The sequence below is a fragment of the Saccopteryx bilineata genome, chromosome X, assembly GCF_036850765.1.
Source record: "Saccopteryx bilineata isolate mSacBil1 chromosome X, mSacBil1_pri_phased_curated, whole genome shotgun sequence".
NCBI lineage: Eukaryota > Metazoa > Chordata > Mammalia > Chiroptera > Emballonuridae > Saccopteryx > Saccopteryx bilineata.
In genome coordinates this window covers 139,368,260-139,392,905 of record NC_089502.1, presented here as the reverse complement: position 1 = coordinate 139,392,905, position 24,646 = coordinate 139,368,260, and the positions used below count along the sequence as shown (strand labels likewise).

Sequence of the window (24,646 nt, the reverse complement as noted above, 5' to 3'; positions counted from 1 at the left end):
AACAAAATACTAGCAAATCGAATACAACAACATATTAAAAAAATAATACATCATGATCAAGTGGGATTCATCCCAGAATCTCAAGGATGGTTCAACATACGTAAAACGGTTAATGTAATACACCATATCAACAAAACAAAGAACAAAAACCACATGATCTTATCAATAGATGCAGAAAAGGCTTTCGATAAAATACAACACAATTTTATGTTTAAGACTCTCAACAAAATGGGTATAGAAGGAAAATATCTCAACATGATAAAGGCCATATATGATAAACCATCAGCTAACATCATATTAAATGGCACTAAACTGAAGGCTTTCCCCCTTAAATCAGGAACAAGACAGGGTTGTCCACTCTCTCCACTCTTATTTAATGTGGTACTAGAGGTTCTCGCCACAGCAATCAGACAAGACAAAGAAATAAAAGGCATCCATATCGGAAAAGAAGAAGTAAAGGTATCACTTTTTGCAGATGATATGATCCTATACATCGAAAACCCCAAAGAATCCACAAAAAGACTACTAGAAACAATAAGCCAATACAGTAAGGTCACAGGATACAAAATTAACATACAGAAGTCAATAGCCTTTCTATATGCTAACAATGAAACAACTGAGAAGGAACTCAAAAGAATAATCCCCTTCACGATTGCAACAAAAAAAATAAAATACTTAGGAATAAACATAACAAAGAATGTAAAGGACTTATATAATGAAAACTATAAACCATTGTTAAGGGAAATCGAAAAAGATATAATGAGATGGAAGAATATACCTTGTTCTTGGCTAGGAAGAATAAATATAATCAAGATGGCTATATTACCCAAAGCAATATACAAATTTAATGCAATTCCCATCAAACTTCCAATGACGTTTTTTAAAGAAATAGAGCAAAAAATCATCAGATTTATATGGAACTATAAAAAACCCCGAATAGCCAAAGCAATCCTAAAGAAAAAGAATGAAGCTGGGGGCATAACAATACCTGACTTCAAACTCTATTATAGGGCCACAACAATCAAAACAGCATGGTATTGGCAGAAAAATAGACACTCAGACCAATGGAACAGAATAGAAAGTCCAGAAATAAAGCCACATATATATAGTCAAATAATTTTTGATAAAGGGGCCAACAACACACAATGGAGAAAAGAAAGCCTCTTCAATAAATGGTGCTGGGAAAACTGGAAAGCCACATGCAAAAGAATGAAACTGGACTACAGTCTCTCTCCCTGTACAAAAATTAACTCAAAATGGATCAAAGATCTAAACATAAGACCTGAAACAATTAAGTACATAGAAGAAGACATAGGTACTCAACTCATGGACCTGGGTTTTAAAGAGCATTTTATGAATTTGACTCCAATGGCAAGAGAAGTGAAGGCAAAAATTAATGAATGGGACTACATCAGACTAAGAAGTTTTTGCTCAGCAAGAGAAACTGATAACAAAATAAACAGAAAGCCAACTAAATGGGAAATGATATTTTCAAACAACAGCTCAGATAAGGGCCTAATATCCAAAATATACAAAGAACTCATAAAACTCAACAACAAACAAACAAACAATCTAAAAAAAAATGGGAAGAGGATATGAATAGACACTTCTCCCAGGAAGAAATACAAATGGCCAACAGATATATGAAAAGATGCTCATCTTCTTTAGCTATTAGAGAAATGCAAATCAAAACGGCAATGAGATACCACCTCACACCTGTTCGATTAGCTTTTATTAGCAAGTCAGGTAATAGCAAATGTTGGAGAGGCTGTGGAGAAAAAGGAACCCTCATACACTGTTGGTGGGAATGTAAAGTAGTACAACCATTATGGAAGAAAGTATGGTGGTTCCTCAAAAAACTGAAAATAGAACTACCTTATGACCCAGCAATCCCTCTACTGGGTATATATCCCCAAAACTCAGAAACATTGATACGTAAAGACACATGCAGCCCCATGTTTATTGCAGCATTGTTCACAGTGGCCAGGACATGGAAACAACCAAAAAGCCCATCAATAGATGACTGGATAAAGAAGATGTGGCACATATACACTATGGAATACTACTCAGCCATAAGAAATGATGACATCGGAACATTTACAGCAAAATGGTGGGATATTGATAACATGATACGAAGCGAAATAAGTAAATCAGAAAAAACCAGGAACTGTATTATTCCATACGTAGGTGGGACATAATACTGAAACTAAGAGACATTGACAAGAGTGTGGTGGTTACGGGGTGGAGGGGGGAATGGGAGAGGGATAGGGGGTGGGGAGGGGCACAAAGAAAACAAGATAGAAGGTGACAGAGGACAATCTGACTTTGGGTGGTGGGTATGCAACATAATTGAACGACAAGATAACCTGGACTTGTTATCTTTGAATATATGTATCCTGATTTATTGATGTCACCCCATTAAAAAAATAAAATTATAAAAAAAAAAAAAAAAACAAAAAAAAAACCGAAAGAAAAGTGAAGTGATATCCCAAGAGTTACTTCTATTTACAGATTTGGGAATGGAATCAAGAAATCCTAGTATCTTGTCTGTTGTTCTTTCTAATGCCCCCTATAGCATCTTCAATTTTTTTTTTTTTGTATTTTTCTGAAGCTGGAAACGGGGAGAGACAGTCAGACAGACTCCCGCATGCGCCCAACCGGGATGCACCTGGCACGCCCACCATGGGGCAACGCTCTGCCCACCAGGGGGCGATGCTCTGCCCCTCCAGGGCGTCGCTCTGTTGCAACCAGAGCCACTCTAGCACCTGGGGCAAAGGCCAAGGAGTCATCCCCTGCGCCTGGGCCATCTTTGCTCCAATGGAGCCTCAGCTGCAGGAGGGGAAGAGAGAGATAGAGAGGAAGGGGAGAGGGAAAGGTGGAAAAGCAGATGGGCGCTTCTCCTGTGTGCCCTGGCCGGGAATCGAACCCAGGACTTCTGCATGCCAGGCCGACGCTCTACCACTGAACCAACCGGCCAGGGCCAGCGTCTTTAATTTTTAAGTCTACTTTAAGTTAATAAAATATGAGAAAAATTGAATTATAGTGGTAGAACTTAAGAGTTTCTTATTATACAAATCATTATTCAAAATCCCCCTTCTGATGCTAGACTTATCTCCAGGAATCAATGTTTCCCATAATATAATAATCTTCATACTTTGTAGAAATTGTCATCAATTGGCGCATTTCTGGTCTCACCTTTTGTCATTGCTAAGATGGAATAATAATAACTTGTGTAATTTACAGGGCTATTTTAAGGTCTAATGGAATAAAAGCATTTAGAAAAATGAAAACTTACAAATATGTAGCATGATTCATCTTATTTAATACTAATAAAAATATTATCTTTTTTATCAAGAGAGACAGAGACAGCCATAGAGAGAGACAGAGAGAGGGACAGACAGACTGGAAGGGAGAGAGATGAAAAGCATCAATTCTTTGTTGTGGCACCTTAGTTGTCCATTGATTGCTTTCTCATATGTGCTTGACTGGGGTGAGAGGTGGCTCCAGCCGATCCAGTGACCCCTTGCTCAAGCCAGGAACCTTGGACTTCAAGCCAAAGACCTTTAGGCTCATGCCAGTGTCCCTGTGCTCAAGCTGGTGAGCCGGTGCTAAAGCTGGTGACCTTGGGGTTTCAAACCTGGGTCCTTAGAGTCCCAGGCTGATGCTCTATACACTGTGCCACTGCCTAGTCAGGCAAAAAAATATTATCTTTAAAACTATCTTGTCTTTCCTTATAGCCTCCAGTCCCAACCCCACCCCTGTGAAATACTAAGACAGAAATACAAGGTAAAAAGTAAAAAACTAAAGAAAGGAAGAAATGAGAGAGGAATAGAAGGAAATAAAGATAATTCTTCCTTTACTATTCATTTCTCAAGAATCCCATTGTCTTTAGATGCCTAGTTTATCTCTGAGAAAGTTGTTCCATTATTTATACCCAGTGCCCCCGGAGAAGGGGGATTAATATTTGTGTTATGTTCATCATATGTGGTGGCTCACTGATATGGCAAAACTGCCATATTGGTTCAGACATGTTCATCTAACATCCAATGGATGTCCCCTGGGTGTTCTATAGCCCATGAAATTTCAACATATCAGAGAGTAAATCATCCTTCCAAAACTGCTTTCAGGTACCCCTCTGTATCAGGGGCATCTCTATTGGGCCTGTCATATACGTTAAACACCTGAGAGAGTTCTTGACACCCTGTCTCCCTTGCTTCCTACTCCTATATATAATCAAATATTAGTCCTGGTGATATTCCCAGTACTATCTCTATCCCTTAAACTTTTGACATAGACTCCCTCTATGTTCCTTTGATTGGATCTATTTAAAATATCCATCTGACCAGATCATCTCCCACTTTGAGCCAGTCAGTGACTCCCCACCATGTGTGCTGTGGGCCTCCAGCGGCTTCCTATGGAGCCCTTGGGAGTACCTTAGATGGTGGGAGGAATGCAGGGAGATTGCATTTGGGCTGGAGTCTACATTCCCACTTCAAACAGGAAAATTAAACTATATATTTGCTTTCTGTATTGTGATTCTTGGAAATAATTGCTTCTGGTAAAAGCATTATGCTGTTCAAAATTGGAAGCCTACTGATCATAAAGTATAGTTCATGACCTGGCCTCTGCCTGCCTCTCAAGTTTCCTGTTTTTTCTCTTCCTTCTTGTAGAATCAAGAAACATCAGACTGCCCACATTTCCTGCATACACAACAGTTTGATGCCCTTGAGTGCCTTAGTATACTGTGCCTCCACCACAGAAACCATCCACACCCCCATCCCTACCTTGAGGATAACTAAATTTCACATACATTTGAAGACTCGGTGTTGCCACCTTCAGGAAACAGTCCCTGTTTTCTGCACTAGTTGCCCGTTCTCTCTGTGGCAATCTACAGTCTATTACATACTAATTCAGATGGGACAGGCATCAGGTGGTGTAGTACAAAGAAATTGGATTCTTTTTTTTTTTTTTTTAATAAATTTTTATTAATGGTAATGGGATGACATTAATAAATCAGGGTACATATATTCAAAGAAAACATGTCTAGGTTATTTTGTCATCAAATTATGTTGCAAACCCCTCGCCCAAAGTCAGATTGTCCTCCGTCACCCTCTATCTAGTTCTCTGTGCCCCTCCCCCTCCCTCTCTCCCTCCCTCCCTCCCATGTCCTCCCTCCCCCCCCCACCCTTGGTAACCACCACACTCTTGTCCATGTCTCTTCGTCTCATTTTTATGTTCCACCAATGTATGGAATCATGTAGTTCTTGTTTTTTTCTGATTTGCTTATTTCACTCCTTATAATGTTATCAAGATCCCATCATTTTGCTGTAAATGATCTGATGTCATCATTTCTTATGGCTGAGTAGTATTCCATAGTGTATATGTGCCACATCTTCTTTATCCAGTCTTCTATTGAAGGGCTTTTTGGTTGTTTCCATGTCTTGGCCACTGTGAACAGTGCTGCAATGAACATGGGGCTACATGTGTCTTCACGTATCAATGTTTCTGAGGTTTTGGGGTATATACCCAGTAGAGGGATTGCTGGGTCATAAGGTAGTTCTATTTGCAGTTTTTTGAGGAACCACCATACTTTCCTCCATAATGGTTGTACTACTTTACAGTCCCACCAACAGTGAATGAGGGTTCCTTTTTCTCCACAGCCTCTCCAACATTTGCTATTACCCGTCTTGTTGATAATAGCTAATCTAACAGGAGTGAGGTGGTATCTCATTGTAGTTTTGATTTGCATTTCTCTAATAACTAATGAAGCTGAGCATCTTTTCATATATCTGTTGGCCATTTGTATCTCTTCCTGGGAGAAGTGTCTGTTCATGTCCTCTTCCCATTTTTTAATTGGATTGTTTGTTTGTTTGTTGTTGAGTTTTATGAGTTCTTTGTAAATTTTGGATATTAGGCCCTTATCTGAGCTGTCGTTTGAAAATATCAGTTCCCATATAGTTGGCTGTCTGTTTATTTTGATATCAGTTTCTCTTGCTGAGCAAAAACTTTTAATTCTGATGTAGTCCCATTCATTTATCTTTGCCTTCACTTCTCTTGCCATTGGAGTCAAGTTCATAAAATGTTCTTTAAAACCCAGGTCCATGATTTTAGTACCTATGTCTTCTTCTATGTACTTGATTGTTTCAGGTCTTATATTTAGGTCTTTGATCCATTTTGAATTAATTTTAGTACACGGGGACAGGCTGTAGTCGAGTTTCATTCTTTTGCATGTGGCTTTCCAGTTTTCCCAACACCATTTGTTGAAGAGGCTTTCTTTTCTCCATTGTGTGTTGTTGGCCCCTTTATCAAAGATTATTTGACCATATATATGTGGTTTTATTTCTGGGCTTTCTATTCTGTTCCATTGGTCTGAGTGTCTATTTTTTTGCCAATACCATGCTGTTTTGATTATCGTGGCCCTATAATATAGTTTAAAGTCAGGTATTGTAATGCCCCCAGCTTCATTCTTTTTCCTTAGGATTGCTTTGGCTATTCGGGGTTTTTTATAGTTCCATATAAATCTGATGATTTTTTGTTCCATTTCTTTAAAAAATCTCATAGGGATTTTGATGGGAATTGCATTAAATTTGTATATTGCTTTGGGTAATATGGCCATTTTGATTATATTTATTCTTCCTATCCAAGAACAAGGAATATTTTTCCATCTCATTGTATCTTTTTCGATTTCCCTTAACAATGCTTTGTAATTTTCATTATATAGGTCCTTTACGTTCTTTGTTATGTTTATTCCTAGGTATTTTATTTTTTTTGTTGCAATCGTGAAGGGAGGAATGCAGGGAGATTGCATTTGGGCTGGAGTCTACATTCCCACTTCAAACAGGAAAATTAAACTATATATTTGCTTTCTGTATTGTGATTCTTGGAAATAATTGCTTCTGGTAAAAGCATTATGCTGTTCAAAATTGGAAGCCTACTGATCATAAAGTATAGTTCATGACCTGGCCTCTGCCTGCCTCTCAAGTTTCCTGTTTTTTCTCTTCCTTCTTGTAGAATCAAGAAACATCAGACTGCCCACATTTCCTGCATACACAACAGTTTGATGCCCTTGAGTGCCTTAGTATACTGTGCCTCCACCACAGAAACCATCCACACCCCCATCCCTACCTTGAGGATAACTAAATTTCACATACATTTGAAGACTTGGTGTTGCCACCTTCAGGAAACAGTCCCTGTTTTCTGCACCAGTTGCCCGTTCTCTCTGTGGCAATCTACAGTCTATTACATACTAATTCAGATGGGACAGGCATCAGGTGGTGTAGTACAAAGAAATTGGATTCTGATCCTCATTCTTCTACTATCTATGTGACTCTAAGCAATTTGTTTCACTTTTATGGAATGCCATTTATTTAATCATTCATTCACTTATTCATTCAACGGTATGTATTGATCTCTCCTTGTGGAGTTAACATTCAGGTTGAGGAATAGGAAATAAAAAATAAATTTAAATTATCCTATGGTATGAAATGCTATGAAAAAAATAAAACAAGCATGCATATGGCATTTAGAGGGTGGGATATTGGTTTGAAATAGAGTGTTATAAAAGAAAGGTCTCTTTCATCTCTGGTAGAAGAATTTTCTTGGCAAAAAGAGAACAAGTGCAAAGGCCCAAGGTCAGGAAATGGAGTAGCCAAGTGGTCAGTCTGATTAGGGGAGAGTGGGGCAGGGTATTGGGTCAGGAAGGGACAAGGAACCATATCATGTGTTTTTGTGAGTGAATAGGGAAGTAGCTGAAGGTTCTGAGCAGAGAAACAGCATGATCTGCCAGTTGTTTTAAAAGGAGCCTTGTAGGTGTTGAGTATAGTGGGTGGCAGTGGAGTAAGCAAGGAGACCAGTTAGTAGGCCATTACAGTTATCTAAGGGAGAGATGGTGTAATGCTCATAGGTGGTTGTGGTGGAGTAGAGTTGTTTAACCATTGTGGGCCTATTAAGCAACTAGAAGGATGGAGTTGACATTGAGATGGAAAAGACTGTAGGAAAGAGTCTTCTCTATGCGAATTAGTTGTAGGACATGTTAGGTTCAAGGTGCCTATTAGCCATCAGATGGAGATATTAAGTAGATCATCTGGAGTCGAGGTACCCAGGCCAGAGATATAAATGTGGATGTTGTCAGCCTATAGATAGTATCAAACATCATAAAATTAAATTAATTTACCTAGGAAGTAAGCATAGATACTCAATGAAAAGAAGGTCTAGACTGAGTCCTGGGACATTCCAATGTTTAAAGTTTGGCTAGAGGAGGCACAGTGACAGAAGAATAACAAGAAAGATATTGAGAAGAAACCTGGGTATGATGGCCCCAAAGCCAAGTGAAAGAAATGATTCAAGGAAGAGGGAATGGACGGCTGAGTCAAAGATAATGAGCACTGAGACACTGGCCATTGTATTTATTTGTGTAGATGTCCCTGGTTACATTGACAAGAATTGTTTCATTGGAGTAGTGATGACAAAGGTGTTTGGAAATCACGGATGGAGAAGATTCAAGATGCAGCAAGAGATAGCAAATAAAGAAGGTTTTGGAGAAGTTTCACCATGAAGATAAGTAAAAGAATGAGTCTTAGTTAAAGGGAGGTGGGTGTTGGGGTTAAGAGATTTTTTTAATGTACATGGGAATGATCCAGTCACTGAGGAGAAAATAGTAATGTAGTAAAAAGAGAGAGTAGGTGGTACATTGAGGGGCTGGAACCAGCAGGAGAGGCATGGATCACACATCAAGACCGTTGGCCTCCAGAGCATGATAGTTCTTTGAGAGGAACAGGAGGGAAGGTAGATTACGTGAGCAGAGAGTCAGGGAAAACCCTCTGGATTTTCTATGTTCAATACCTGGTGAAGGAAATTGGGGTATTTTTAAAATAACATTAATCGGTGTATTGTTCTTGGTTTCTCTCCTTACTTCTCAGAAATCCTGCTCAAAACATATCCTATGCTTCTAAATTGTCCTCCTGCTCTTTTGTTCATATCCTTCAAGAATGGTCATTTAAAATATAAATCTGATTCTGTCACTTCTATGTTTGTGAGACCAACCAGATGGTTAAGATGCTACAGTGTATGTGAGAAATGCATGAGGCTATCAACTGTAATTTATACTAAAAGAACCCTAAGCTGCCATCCTGTATGGCACATCTGGGCCAATAGCAGATTCGTGACACCCACTTGAGACAAAGCCTTACCAGTGACTCCTCTTCCCATGAGAAGCCCGCAGAGCACAAAGGATTCTATTGCTTAGGGCTTTGGAGATAAACTAGGCAACAATGAGATTGATTTTTAGGCAATCCGTCTACCTCTGATCAATCAGAGTAAATGTTTTCACCTTCGAAGTAGTGATCTTAGAGTCTGAAACTCTTTCTAACAGTAATGCCAAGGCTGAAGACAGTTGTTGAAATCCTTCTGGAATTTATACCCATGTGCCTCAATTTACATGCACGATGCTCTGAATCAGTGTCCTTTTTCAAAGACTCACTCTGTGTTAGCAGGGATGCATTATCATTTCATTTTACAGGTGGGAAAGCTGAGTCTCAGTAAACGACTTGCTCTAGAGCTGATGCCCTTTAAGTCTCTTATTCGTGAATATATTCAAAAGCGTTTGAAAGTGTGTTTGGCTTTCAGAAATGACCAATTGTCACTTGGATTCGATTAAAGCAAATTAAATAGATTGCCAAGACTGGGTAATACAGTTTCCAATGAATAAATCTGTGCGAGATCTAAAAGGGTCTTAAAATTTCTCCAGGCTGAAGATGAAACTTTAGAAAATCACTACTTTGAGTATGTACTCAAATGCCACCCAGTGGGTTTTGCTTTTTTAGGCAGATCTATTTCACGCTAGACAAAGAAACCTATCCCAAGGTGTACTGCACACACCTGGCACAGAGACGGACAGAGCTGACAGACCAGCTATTCAATTCTTTGCCTTTCTGCCAAGAGGGCTCGAAGGTACAGACTGGATGTGTTAGCATGTTTCAAGGGAACAGGTTCTTTCATTTTTACGTTAATCAAATATAAAGGAGGAGGGGGAGAAACTCTTTGCTTTAGAAAAAGATACCAATTCATTAGAATCCATACTTGATAATATATCAGAGAAGTATGAAGACCCGAGGAAGCCGCTCATTTTCCTTGCTAGCTCTCAGGCTGTGGAGAGTCAGCATAGTGCTCAATTTGGCATAGACTGAAACCCAACGGCAAACTGTTCCAGGTAGACCAGGTGTCCTGAAGGGAGGCTTTCTACAAATAAACATGATGTGTATTTCCTGTCACATCTACTCTTGAATAACTATTTGGTATCTGGAATAATTCTTTTTTTTTTTTTTTTTTGTATTTTTCTGAAGCTGGAAACGGGGAGAGACAGTCAGACAGACTCTTGCATCCACCAGGGGGCGATGCTCTGCCCCTCCGGGGTGTCGCTCTGTCGCGACCAGAGCCACTCTAGCGCCTGGGGCAGAGGCCAAGGAGCCATCCCCAGCGCCCGGGCCATCTTTGCTCCAATGGAGCCTTGGCTGCGGGAGGGGAAGAGAGAGACAGAGAGGAAGGAGGGAGGGTGGAGAAGCAAATGGGCGCTTCTCCTATGTGCCCTGGCCGGGAATCGAACCCAGGTCCCCCACATGCCAGGCCGATGCTCTACCGCTGAGCCAACCGGCCAGGGCCTGGAATAATTCTTAATAATAGGGTTATTTTTTTTCAAAGGGCATCCCAACTGTTCTGTTCTCAGAAGGGAGCACTTTTTGAAAGCACATCCTGCATAAGGCATTGCTTTACCACCTTTCTTTGATCAACAGTGGTCTTGTGTCGCCAGATGTTGACAAAGAGATGGAGGAATGTGTTGGTGACCACTCTCTTGGGAAAAGGCGGAAAGAGCAAAGGGGAATAATAACTGAAGAGGGTAGGAGAGGGCAGTCACTGCTATCATCAGCAATCCAAAGGAGGAAGAAGTATGCTGGGATAAAGTAGTGGAGAGGAGATGGACAAACAGCTATGGGCTCAGAGAGGGACTAGTACCCACTGGGGATGCTTGGCCAGTGTCAATTTGGCTCTGATCTAAGGAACATAACATTCACTTAACAAATGTCACATACTTCTACACCCATAAACTGTCTAGGTATCTGGGACCCATCGGTGGGAAACGAGATAAAACCAAAAGAAAAAAAAATCTCTGCCCTTGTGGAGCTTTTATTCCAGTCAAATAATCAGAAAAGAAAGAAGAAACAATAGATGTAAAAAATAAATGATGTAATAATATACTAGTCTAGTAGGTAATAAGTGCTGTGTATCAAGAAAAAATGGTTAATAGAATGTTGGAGACCAGAGCATGGGGGCCTTGCCCTTTTAAATAGGCTTTTCAGAGGTGGCTTTTTGGAAGTGATATTTTTGCAATGGCTTTGGGTGAAGGAGCTGGCCATGCAAATATCTGAAAGGCATTCCAGAATGAGGGAACAACCATTGCAAAGAGCCAAGTAGGGAGGATGCTTGCAAAATTTTAAGGACAGCGAAGAGTCCAGTGTTCCGAGGGCTTTGGAAGTGCGGTGGTGGGAGTGAAGTGGGGAGTTGTAGATGAGGTCAGGGAGATCAAGGACCAGGCATCGAGGGCCTTGCTGGCCTTTGTCGTGGAGTGCTACTTCAGCCCAAAAGAAAATGGGCAGCTTTTGCAAAGTTCAGATAGGAGAAGTAACCTTATCTGACCCATGTTTAAAATGCATCTCTTTCTCTAGCACATTGAGACAATATTGTGGCATAAAAATGAAATAATTTTCTTTTTTCAACACACTGCCTTACTTATATGACAACATTGATATGAGACTCAAATGCAAAGTGCTTTAAAAATTATAAAACACAGTGCAGACCCAAACTATAATTATTTTTCGCAAGCGATAGGGGGTTCAAAAGCCAAGGTCCTTCTTGCCTCCTCCAGTTATGAATAATAATCCTGTTCATAAAATTATGCTAGTCTGTAAGAAACGGAAGGAAAGTTTATTCTATTTATTTTTTAAAACAATGTAATTTTATGCTTGATTTTTGAAAATATTTAGATTTTTCAGATTGCTACTGACTTTATTTTTAATTTTTGAAAGAAATGCCTTTAGAAAAGGTGGAAGTCATAGGCTAGAATACTGAAGACTTGAAATACAGCAGCAGACCAGGAAAGGAACATGGTCTGGGAACTTCAAACCTATTTCCTTTTGCCTAATCCCCTCTGAGAGCTAGAAGCGCGCTGGCCAGATCCTCCAACATTTCGGGGGTGGCATCTTTTCTTTGCGGTGGCCCTGCCGTCAGGTGGACGCTTCTGGCTGGGAGAACACATACTTTGTGTAGCTGCCTGACCTTCAGGGAGTCTGGGGAGAGATTTTAAAGGATTTTGGAGAAGAGGCCTTGAGACTCCAAGAGAAAGAACAAGAAAAAGGGGCAGAAAAAGCCTGAGCCTGGGAGAGACAGAACTGAGTTAATGAAGAGGCGCGATTATCCCAGATAATTATGTAAAAGAAAAGGCTAGGAGTTCTTAATGGCTGCAACTTGGAGTTTACTCTGCCTAAGGTGAGTGTTTCTGTTTCTGTTTTTGTTTCTTGAGCACGATTTTTTTTTGTCTTTCTTCCCCCACTGAGCAATTTGAGGAAGCCGCTAGCGCTGTCTGCCGGAGCCTCATCCCATGCCTTCTCTTCCTTTACATTCTGAACCTCATTCAAATTCGTCTCCGCGCCACTGGCTCCCGGGACCCTCCTGTCTGTGCCCCTCTAGTGAGAAGCAGTTGTGTGGACCCTCACTTCCCGAAACGCCTCCCGTTCTTATTTTCTTATTTCTCCGATGCTCCCCCGGTGCTGCGGTCCAAAGACACATTCCCAGCAGCCCAGCTGTCACGTCTCGCTCCAGCGGTTCTGGGGGAAACAGTGGGGACTCTTCGCTCTCCAATCCGTGCCCACTGCGCTGGGCATCTCCCTCCGCTCCCCCTTGACAATCAGCCCAACCTCTGTCATCCCTGCCCGGTCCCCGTCGCTAGTTTTGTTTTTGCAACAAACCAAGGCTTTGGACGACCTGCGGTTGCTTGGCTCTCCTTGGGTTCGGGGAGGGCGGAGGCAGCGTTCAGGTCCCGGGTGTGCCTAAGACCATTAGATCAGATCTTCCCGATCTAAAGGCACACAGAGCCGGGGACAGGAGAGCACCAAGCCCCCACCCCCATTCCGCGGGTGGGGGTGGGGAGAGGAGAAGGGACACTGCCTGAGGAAGGAGGCAGGGAGGCAGCTGCAGTGCCGGGAGGGGTGCGCGCGCGTGTGCCAAGCTGGCCAGCCGGCGCCCGGCTCAGTCTGCGCTCGTCGGCGCGCGGGCCAGCGGGGCCAGCGGGGCCAGCGGGCAGCGAGCGGTGGCAGCGCCCCTCGACCGGGCCTTGCTGGACGCCCGGCAGTCCCCCGCAGGGGCGCTCTGGGCGGAGCGCACGACCCAGCCCACTCTCCCCGCCTCGCGCAGCCTGCCCGCCCCTCTCTCAGTTGAGTTTTCCCTGCACGGGCGCCCCATCAATGGTCCAGCTTGGGGATGCACACGCAGCTCACGGCCGGAGGGGGGTAGCAGCCGCCACCTCCAGGTGCAGGCTCTCCAGGGCCGCTGCTGCCACCCACTGTCGCTGCCACTCGAGCCCCGGGGCGCGCTGAGGTCCTGGCCGGCCATGGGGCTGCGGAGGCTGCCCTTGCTGGCATGAGAAGGGGCGAGGAAGCCACCGCGCTCGGGTTCCCGGCTGCCTGCATGGATGTCTTCAGCTTTGTGAAGATTGCAAAGCTCTCGAGGTAGGGGCTGCGCCGGTTCATTTGCACCCAGGGCCGTCTCAGTGGGCAACTTGGTGCTTTATTTTCCAGGAGACTGGGGGAGAAGCAAAAGCTGGAGAGAGCAGCGGGGCTTAAGATAGGACTGAAACCAGGTGGCCAGGGGCTGCTGCGTTCAACTTAGGTCTCACTAGCTGATGGGGCTTGTGTGTCCATGGGTGTAGACCACGCACAGAGAAATACACATGCCCTCACTCACACCACAGTATTCACGACAGTTTGTTTTCTCTTAGGAAAAGACCCAGTGGTGCTTGGGTTACATTTATGATTTAGAGCTAAGAGAAGATGGTTGTAATTGCTACTGCCAGGGAGAACCCAAACTCCTTAGAGCTGGGGTCGGTCCTTCTGGGCACAGTGATCAAAAGTGGCCCCCTCCCCCCACTGCTAAATGACACCTCCACACTCTGTACAACTCAGCTTGTAGGTTGACCAGGTGTTTCCAGCAGTGACCTAGATGCTGAATTCAAGGAGACAGAAGAGAAAGACCTTTAGCCTTTCTTTAGGTAACTATATAGTCCAGAGCCTTGAAAGATTTAGAAATTTGTTTCCAAGTAGCCATGTTGTTGAAACAAAAGAACAATCAGCACTTCAGGCAGATTTCCCGGGCAGTGGTGATAGAGGGGCGACATGTCCACTTCTGGCCGCCTGCGATCACGGGGTCAGAGTGGTCTTCTGGCCTGCTTCTACTTCCCAAGTCTTCATGAAAACCGAAGAAGTCGGTCTGTGTCTGTTAAGGTATGGCATCGAGTGGGAAGAACCTAGTCTAAGTCTTAGCAGACCATGCCCCACCTTCTGTACCCAAGTGTCTGCAAGAACTGGCCTTCTGCCCCTAGGGCTCTGTATAGCAGTTACCACCACAACCTTAGGAGGTAGATGTAGGGGTTTTTAGGACACAGTTTAGATTTGCTTGCGATATGGAGTGAGTAATTCTAGATTTTCCCTAATACCTCAATATCCTGGTGGGATGTGTTGATTGCATCAGGCAAGAATAAGCAGCCTCAGATAGCCCAAGTCAGAAATGTATGTTGAGTTTTCTTTGCTAACTTAGCCTTGGGCCATTTCAGCAACAGTCAGCTTAGATCTTGCCATACAGATGTACCTCTCTCTCCAGCATCCACAGGTCTTTATTTGTTCTTCTTGCCTATCTCCACCTTCCCTCTCTACTCACATAGGGCAAGCTTAACATTGCAAGCAGGTTTCCCAGAGTATGTTCGTCTGTGTAGATGTGAGGTATACAGTTGATGGGTGAATAGGGTCTGTCTTAGAGCAAACAGTCAATGAAGAGGTTTTGCCCTGCAAATCAGAGCACAGACATGTCAAGGCGAGGGTGACTGTAGTATAGCAGATTGGTTTCACGCCAATATCGTAGAGGGCCATGCCTTCACACCTCTGTTAACTTTGTGCATGCTTCTGCCTATGGCTGATTTATAAGCATCTGTCAAGTCGTGAACCAGGGATGGGAAACAGCTGTGAGCAACAGTTTAGTGGTTGCCTGGTGCCATCTGTGTGATGGACAGAGATACTGCTGAAGGAGAAGTTCAACCAATAGTATAGTTTAAAGTAACCAAGTTTGATTTCCATGGCCTCAACTGATAAAAATGCTAAGATGAATGAAACATCTAGAGCCTGGATTTAGTCCTTAAACTCTGGAGCTTGGGAGAGGAAAGTGCTGTGTATCAGTGCAAAGGTGTTTCATACTTGTTTTTCTGAATTCTAGGATGCCTTAATGATATTCACAAACTTGAGTTTTCACAACACTCAAACCAGGCTGTGGGGGATTAGTATCTTATTTTAAAGAGAGGTTAAAATTTAGTAAATGAGTGTGAATTTCACTTTCTATCCTTAATGTGATCCAAATAGAGTGTTTGTTCTAAAGCCAGAAGCTGCACATGTTCTGAACTTATGTGCTGAGGAAGGAATCTTCCATCCATAAGAATTCCTTTTGTTTCTCAGTGTGAGCTCAGCCATGGTCCCCAAGCTGAAATAGAGGGTCATCAGCATGCAGAAACACATGTTTGCAGCTGCTTGCTTCAGCCCTTGAAGGAATAGTCTTGTGTGTGATTTAAACACTGTTAAAGAAATGAAGCTCTTTTCTCAAAGGTGAAGTAGAAAAGTGCTTACACTGCAAGATTTTCCTGATTTCAGAATGGATAATCTTCCTGAAGGATTTAGCTTAGTTCAACGTAGTTACTTGAGTGCTTAAAATTCTCTTGATTTAGAGATAAATATACATAGTTATCCCAGGCCTTAGCCTTGCCTCTGGTTCCCAAGAACTTGGGTTTCTAAATGTTCATTCAGAAAGCATGTGCTTTAGGAAGCATACCTGGTATTTCCTAAACTTCCTGTCTATGTGTAAAGACAATGGTAATTACAGAGAACTCCAAGAAAATATTAATCCACAGTGGAATAAGCAACATATTTTAACTTTTAAAAGTAACTACATTTGAACACTTATTCCCAGAATCTGTGCCTTTTTAATCATGTGAAAAGTCAGAATTCAGATTGCCTCTCAAGAACCCCATACCATCTTACGGTCCTCACTAAGAAAATGCTGCCAAGTGTTAGAGTGGCTGGCCAGTTGTGACCCTTTCTGTCATCTTTTTGAGTTGTGACCCTTGATTACATCCATCGTGGGTGGCACAATGTGTCATGAATCTATCTGGAGATGATTTTTTCACTTTATTATTAAATGCTTGATAGTTTACATGTAGTTTTACTTCACTGTTTCCTTGGTAACCGTTATATATATTATTTTCCATCCCTGTAGATGAGCACTTTACAGACGATTGCCCTATAAACTCATAATAGTATAAAAACAGGCACATATATTTTTATTGTTATTGTTCTTTGTATCAGCTATTTTGTTTGTAAAGCAGATGCACTCTTTGAAGTGTTTATGGAAGCCTCCAGTTCAGTAGGAAGACAGATGATTATGCCCCTTCACCTAAGGGAAGTCATTTGAAATGCAAAAACCCTAGGGGTGTTATTAAACAGAGTAATGTGTTCATGGATTGAATAGCATGACTTCATTTCTTTTCTTTAAGCAAAATGGCAAACACTTTGAGATGATTGGATCCCAATTATTAACATGGATATTATTTCTTGTATTAGGTAAATTTGGGAGCTGCTTTATATTACATCGTCTTGTAATTTGCATGGGTTATTTTGTGATATGTAGCAGTCAGTAATATCTGTAATAGTAAAAGTGTCAAGTTATTTACAAGCATCATGCATTTGAGGAAGAATAATATATTGTTTCCTCAGGTTTTTATGTCTAATCTATTTAGAGATTCTGAACTTCTATTTTTTACCTTTACCTTATTCAGAATCAAATATTTCCTAGGGGAAAAGGGAAGTGAAAGAAGCAATGCAAAAGGTCAGATTTTCCCATCTCTCTCTTTTTACCTTAATGTTGCTGATCAGAGTGAGCTCAGGAGACTAGCAATAAAAAACTCCCCAAGACTCTGGATTTTAATTTTATCAACAATGCTACGTGCTTATCATCTGAGTCCTTTCTGAGTTCTGCTGATTCTCCTGGCTGTCAGGAGGTGAAACGAACAGTTTCATAACAGAACTAGATTTCTGTTTTAGGAATATTCAACTCTAGTTTCCCTGGGGTTGCTAGTTTGCAGCTGTGAAAGTCTAGTCAATAGCAGTTTCAGGGGAAAGATTTCTAGTTCAGGCTGTGTACCATTTCAAGCATCACTCACTTTTCCTCTCAAGAGAATTTCACCATTTGCTATCAGAATTTGATATAGATTGTCAGCTGTACTGAAATTTACTTACACTTTGAAAGCATAACCCAGAAATTCTCACTTTCTGTTTATAGACCTTCCAGCTATTCATTCTCTCTTTGCATAGACATGCACATACATGCACACGCGTGCATGCACGCACACACGCACACACACACATCAATGTGGTTACTTTATTACTTCATTTGGAATCTGCCATGGAAGTTTAGCTGTGAGAAAATATATATTATTGGTAAAATAGAAACATATTTAAGGAATGGACTTAAAAACCACTGATTTCATACTGAGCTCAATGAGAATATTGAAAGCATTTTGGGAGTTGTTGAGAAATACAGTCCTGAAATCTACCACTCTTACTGTCAAATGATCTTGGACTTTGAAAACTAGTCATAGGCAGAAAGTAAAATTATAAATAGATTAGGTCGGGGTTGACAAACCATGACCTGTGGGCCACATCTGGCTTACTGACTGTTGTAGTATAGCCTGGGAGCTAAGAATGGTTTAAAAAGTATTTTTTGTAAAATTTTTAATGGTTCAAAAAAAATTAAAAGAACAATATGGAATTCAAATGTCAATGTCCATAAATAAAGTTTCCTCAAATGTAGTTATGCTCATGTATTTGAGTATTGTCTGTGGCTACATTTTTCCATAACAGTAAAGTCAAATACATGCTGCAGAGACTTCCGGCCTGCAGAGACTTCCGGCTTGCAGAGACTTCCGGCCTCCAGAGCCTGACATGCTCTCTGGCCTGTTCAGAAACAGTTTACCAACCCCTTGGGTTAAACAGTGCCTTTTCCTATAGTCTCTTCTTTGCATAATCAGTATGTGTGTCTCATAAGTATAAACAAATATGCACTGTCAAAGATCAACAAAGCAGCCGCTATTTATTAAAATGGTAAGGACAGATTTTAATCAGTAACATATTACTGCAATAGGAAAAAGAGGCCTGTGTCAAATTCACACAACTTACAGTACAGAGGTGACTAGGCATTTTAAAGGGAAATGAGGGAATTGGGAGTGGGGTGAGCTGGGAACTCTGTAGAGGCAGGGAAGTGAATAATTGCCAAGACTGGTAAGGGGCACGGTTTGGTGCCTGTGAAACCCATCTCGGTCTGCTGACCGGCACTTACCCAAGTTAAGCTCCTCCCCTCCCCAGGAGCTGGGAGACTGGACCCTGTGTTCAGGTTGGCTGGAACAGTTCATTCTCCAGCAGCCTTGAATTTTCTCAGGCAGGCATGGTAAAGGGGCTTGCGTCCTTTTAGAAACTTGGCCTGAAGCCTTTAGAAACTGTGCTTAAGTCTTTGTAGGCCATGGTTGAGGCCTGTGAGGTGGAGTCAAGACAGGGCTCCAAGGAGCCTGGCTATAGTTTGATTAAAGAGAGAAACTTTACCAGCTTAGGTCAAATTTAGCATGCTAAGTACATGAGTTCACCAGTGTATGTTCACCGTTCATGTAGACGTTATCTATCTGATCTCCAATTATTTGTTCAACTTTGGGACACTGACCATTACAAGTGAACATATTGCCCTACTCTATCTGTTGCACCAGTGACAATTTTAATTTCTTATTGTTTGGTTACTAAGTTGGCCTGCTTTCTTTGGGCTAAAGAGTTACTTGTTAGAGTGATACTTGCCTTCCATAGGCCTTTAAACTTCTCATTTAGCATGGATGGAAAAAGGAATTGGCAGTAATACTTCTCCTGCTTCAACCAACATGCTGTGAGAACTGATAAGTCCACAGGAGAAGGCCTGGTATTTCCTTACAGTACACTTGAGCCTCCTGGTGCTAATGGCTGATGACCTTCGTTAATCGTTTTCCATATGGAAAGAAAACTAGGTAAGTAGATTTAGTTGTAGGTAGAGGACTGGAGATAGACTGTTAATTTGGAGTTGAGTTTTACTCAACTTTCTTATGATTTGACTGAGAACATCGTATTATAAACCTATACACTACCTTTAGTTTTTTTATATCAAAAATGCTGCCTTGCTTCTGAGCAATTTAGGTCATTATGCACTTAAGCTGTGAAAATTATCTGGAAGAAATCTAAGACTTCGTTTTAGATAACAAAGTTAGCATTCCCATTTTTTTTTTTCCTGGCAAAGAAATGAGAAGGGTTTTCTATCTGAACTCTTCTTTTAGAAATATATTTCAAGTATGGTTTACAGCATTTAGCATACTATAAATACTTTACAGTGAATGATGAGTGAGTAAAGTCTTAAACCATCCTAATACTTTTTGCAGATAAATGATCATTCTTTGTTTAGCGAAACAATTATCATTACTCAGGAATGTAAACTTAGCAACTCAGGAGTGGAAAAGACTACACGAGTTAAAAATAAATGGCCTGCTTTTGGACTAGCTCTCAGAGAATAAATTTTTATTTATGTTTTGACTTTTAAAACATGTTTTATTTTCTGTAATTGTTGGTTGAAAGTAATCAACTTGAACTTCTAAGAAATCTGTGCTTTCGTGCTATAAACTCAACAAGCAAAATTATGATTATGCACTAACGTGCTTTTATAGATGTCAGTAAGTTGGTATTTTTGGAAGTTCATTATGAATGATAGGAAAATCGTATCATTTTTAGGACAGAAATATTGCTCAAATTTGAAAATGAAGAGCAATTCTCCTATAATTATAATTTACTATAGGATTTTCATTTTTGTCTTGATCGTTTTCCATATATTTCCTAAATTCTGTGAGATTTGCTTTATTTGAAAATAAGAACATGATAATTATCTGACAATAATGAGCTTCAAAGACAACAGTAGGCCGATGTTCATAGAATTAATATGAAATTCGCCCATGAAAGTAGAAAGGAGTATATATATTGAAGTGGCATGGTGGTTTCACTGGTCTCAGACTGCTGGCTAATTCGAGGCCAAGCATGGTGATTTTACAGTGGCCCTTCTAAGTGGAGTCTAGGGTGCTTGTCTTTTTCGGATTTTCCATTTCAAGTCACCAGCCTGGACCCCGGGGCAGGGGCATTTAGTAATGTCAGGTACACTGTGGCTGAAGTCTGGGATTAGTTTTGCTACAAGCCCCTCACCTGTCTAGTTGTGTTGCAGCTCAGGGCAATGTCCTCCTCTGTGGCCTGGGGCACAGCTAATTTGCTTGCTTAAAAAAATACTTATTATATTATAATTGCTCTGTTACTAGTTTTTGTAAATAAAGTTTTATTGGCACATGCCATGTTCATTTGTTTCTGTACTGTCTGTGGCTGCTTTTGGCAGAGCTCAGTACTGTAGTCTTGACTGAGACCCCATGGCTTGTGGGGCTCAAAGCCTCTTCCTTTACTGGAAGCATTTCACTGTGATCCTCCCTGAGCTCTGCCCAGTCCGGGCTCACACTCCCCCCTGGGGCAGAGCCCTGCCCTGGCTGGCTGCCTGCTTTGCTGGGAGGCCAAGGCAGATGTGCTTGGGGGGACACCCCACCCCCAGCCAGCCCTGCCAGTCCCCCTGGGGGGGTCTTTCCTATTAGCACTCACTGTTCCACTCTGAGTTTAATTAGGAAGCTTTTCTAAAGTTCAAATCTGAACCCCTCTTTCATCATTATCTCTTTGCTCTTGAATGCCCATAGGAAAAAAAATCCACATTCTTTTTTCCCCCTCTTCTCATTTCTATTTTTTTAATGTTGTTTTCCAGTTAAACTGTGCATTCAGTGTTATTATGTATTAGTTTCAACTGTACCGCAGAGAGGTAAGACAATCATATAGTTGACAATGTTTTATCCCTGAAAAATCTCCATTTTCTATCTCTATCTTTTTGGGGTTCGCCCATTACCTTTGGGTGTCTTATTTGTGCACACTTGTCATTTCTGCTTCCCAGCCTTAACTTTCTGTTCATCCCCCCAAACACGTGCTCTCTGCAGTGATAGAGAACATTCTCTGGCTGTATTTATGAAGTAAAAATTGTTAGGTACAGACTGTTTTAAAAAGACAGGACATTATCTAGTCTTGTGTTTGCCTAAACATGACTGGAAGGACACATGGAGTTTAACTCTAAAGCAGGGTTTGGTAGCTTGTGTGTCTAGAGGGACTAGCTAGCTAGATTGCATGAGTGGGTTCCCATGTCCCCATCCATCCTTTATATTTTTAATTTGATTTTTGAAGCCTAGGAATATATTAACTATTAATACATAAAATTGAAATTCTGAAAAGTGATAGAATGTTCAAGTGTCCAAATAACAATATCAACAGGTTTTTAACATGTTTGTTGTGATTTTAAGAATAAGATAACTTTATTATAAAATATTTTGAGAATATAGACTACATAAACAAATATATATATATTTGAAATTCTAACAGCCAGGTATAATCACTATCTCTCTATTTTCTGTGATCTATCTATTTTGCATAGTTAATATCATAGATACACAATTTTATATTTAAACCTTTATAAGATACTATGTTCCTGTATCATTAAATTCTTTATAAATGTAAAATAAACAGCTACATATGCCATAGTTTACTGCATGACTTCCTATTTAATTAACATTTACTGCTTTTCCATTGTTTTCCACTGAATAATAATGTGATGAATATCTTTATGAGGAAGTCATTTGGTTTCATGGGCATATTTTTTAATGACATAATAGCATACTGAGTATTTCATAACTTATAAGTCAGAAGGTAGTTTGAGATGCCTTTAAAGTGATAATCACATTTTATGCCACAATTGTGGGCATTCTAGTTCCTCAAATGTATTAAAGTTGACAGGCAGCATTTGTCATAGAAGTTAATCTCAGGACAAGACTTGAAACAGTTGGTGATGGGAAAGCTTGAGGGATGGTGGCGGTAAGTTCAGGTGGATTTTTAGCAATTCAAACCTTTGTTTCCCATGTTTATGTAGTGGGAAAAATTATGTGATATTTCCTCTAAATTTAACTCTAAAACTCCCATCATTTTAATGGAGAATAAGCAAATTTCAAGGTGTGCATCAATGAGAACTTTCATTAAAATGACATGAAACACCATGCAGCTATAAAAAATAAAGAACAGGAAAATACTTATTAAATAAAAATAGTGAATTACACAAGAGTTAGCATACTTGTCTTTTATTATTATTATTATTATTATTATTATTAATTTTAAATAGAGGGGAGAGACAGAGAGAGAGAGAGAGAGAGAGAGAAGAAGGAGGAGCAGGAAGCATCAACTCCCATATGTGCCTTGACTGGGCAAGCCCAGGTTTTTTGTTTGTTTGTTTGTTTGTTTTTGGGGTTTTTTTTGTATTTTTTTGAAGTTGGAAATGGGGAGGCAGTCAGACTCCCACATGTGCCCGACCAGGATCCACCCGGCATGACCACCAGGGGGCGATGCTCTGCCCATCTGGGACGTTGCTCTGCTGCAACCAGAGCCACTCTAGCGCCTGAGGCAGAGTCCATAGTGCCATTCTCAGCACCCGGGCCAACTTTGCTCCATGGAGCCTTGGCTGTGGGAGGGGAAGAGAGAGACAGAGAGGAAGGAGAGGGGGAGGGGTGGAGAAGCAGATGGGTGCTTCTCCTGTGTGCCCTGGCCGGGAATCGAACCCAGGACTCCTGCACGCCAGGCCGACGCTCTACCACTGAACCAACCATCCAGGGCAAGCCCAGGGTTTTGAACCAGCAACCTCAGCATTCCAGGTCAACGCTTTATCCACTGTGCCACCACAGGTCAGGTGCGTGCTTGTCTTTACATTAAAAATACCGAAAAGATACATGAGAAACTAATAAGAGTGTTATTAGATTCGGGAAAAGTAGGTAAAGAAGAAAGTTTACTTATACGAAAGAATGAGACTTGGGTAATAGATCTCCAAAACTGTGATAAAATGTTGAAAAATTTGCCCTACATGAAAATTTAAATCACTGACTCAGGCAGTTCTAACCTATAATTTCTTGGTTTTCTCTATTTGAAATGAGTGAATCTGAAGGACAAAGTAAAGGAAGAAATAAGAGTAACAGACTCGTAGAAACAGCTAGGAGGCTGTTGGTTGCCAGAGGGGAAGTAGATTGGGGGACTGGGTCAAGAGATGGCAAAGAGTTAAGAAGTACAGATAAACAGTTACAAAAGTCCCAGCGATATTAAGTCCAGCACAGGGACTATAGTCAGTCATGTTGTAATGGTGTATTGGGTCTGGGGGCACTGGAAATATTGGGGGGGGGGGGAAACACTTTGTAAAATATCTGATTGTGTAATCACTGTGCTATACACCTGAAACTAATAATACTAAATGTCAAATGTAATTAAAATTTTTTAAAGGTCAAACTTTGAAAGTAATATAAAATAATATTGAATGTAAACTGTAATTGAAAACTAAAAAAAATTTTAAATTAAAATGAATGAAACACAAGCTAGTTAATAGATTAAGGCTATATATATCAAAAAAGTATAATAGAAATTTCAGATCTATAAAATTTTAATGGTAATTTTTATTAGCAAATTAAGATAACCTGGAAGAGCATATCATTATAAAAATGGTCTCTTTGTATGGAACTAAGTACTGTGAAGCAAATTTCCTTCCATTTTTATATCTATATCAGGCTTTCTTTAAGAGAAATATAAACAGAAACAGTTTCCTTTTGTTCCCCAGCCCTAAAAAGAATGTGTATACGTTATAGAAAGTTTATTTTATTAATTTTTGGCAGAAATCCTGATACTCTTATCGTCTCATCATTTTCCATCCATTAAAGGGGACAAGTTGGTGTTCCTTTGAGAACCGCGTTCTGGGGGTATGTGATGGATGTTTCCTTTCGGCCTGTAATTTGATTCTGATACCATGAGTTCATAATTTGGCTTTCCGGTTGAGATCATGTTGACAGGCTGAAGAATAGAGTGCCATTTAACTAAGTTGATGAAACGCATGTAGGAGGCAATAAAGTGCCTAATCCTTCTCTACCAGTTCATCTTTTAGTTTGTCTCACTTTAGGGCCTATGCGGTCATGTGGAACTCCACAAACTTCCATTGATCCAGACTACAGAGATGTGTTTAATGAAGTGGTCTCACTCTTACAGGTATATGTTAACATTTTAATTTATTTCTGTTTAAAATTTACTTTCCTTTTTTGCTCAATCCCTCTGAACACAAGAAAATACATGCGATG

At 40.8% G+C, this 24,646-nt stretch overlaps 1 protein-coding gene and 1 pseudogene across 2 annotated transcripts in view; both read left to right on the top strand.

Moving 5' to 3' along the window:
• The first annotated feature begins 13,571 nt into the window (after window positions 1–13,571).
• FRMPD4 (FERM and PDZ domain containing 4) overlaps window positions 13,572–24,646 on the top strand; it is a 525,749-nt gene continuing 514,674 nt past the window's right edge. For both annotated transcript variants that reach the window (XM_066249893.1, XM_066249895.1), the window contains exon 1: window positions 13,572–13,775. In XM_066249893.1, the coding sequence (XP_066105990.1) occupies window positions 13,687–13,775 (89 nt within the window). In that variant the 5' untranslated portion in view covers window positions 13,572–13,686. The remainder of the gene's footprint in view (window positions 13,776–24,646) is intronic.
• Window positions 14,439–24,646, top strand: part of LOC136317306 (large ribosomal subunit protein uL23 pseudogene) — a 79,052-nt pseudogene continuing 68,844 nt past the window's right edge.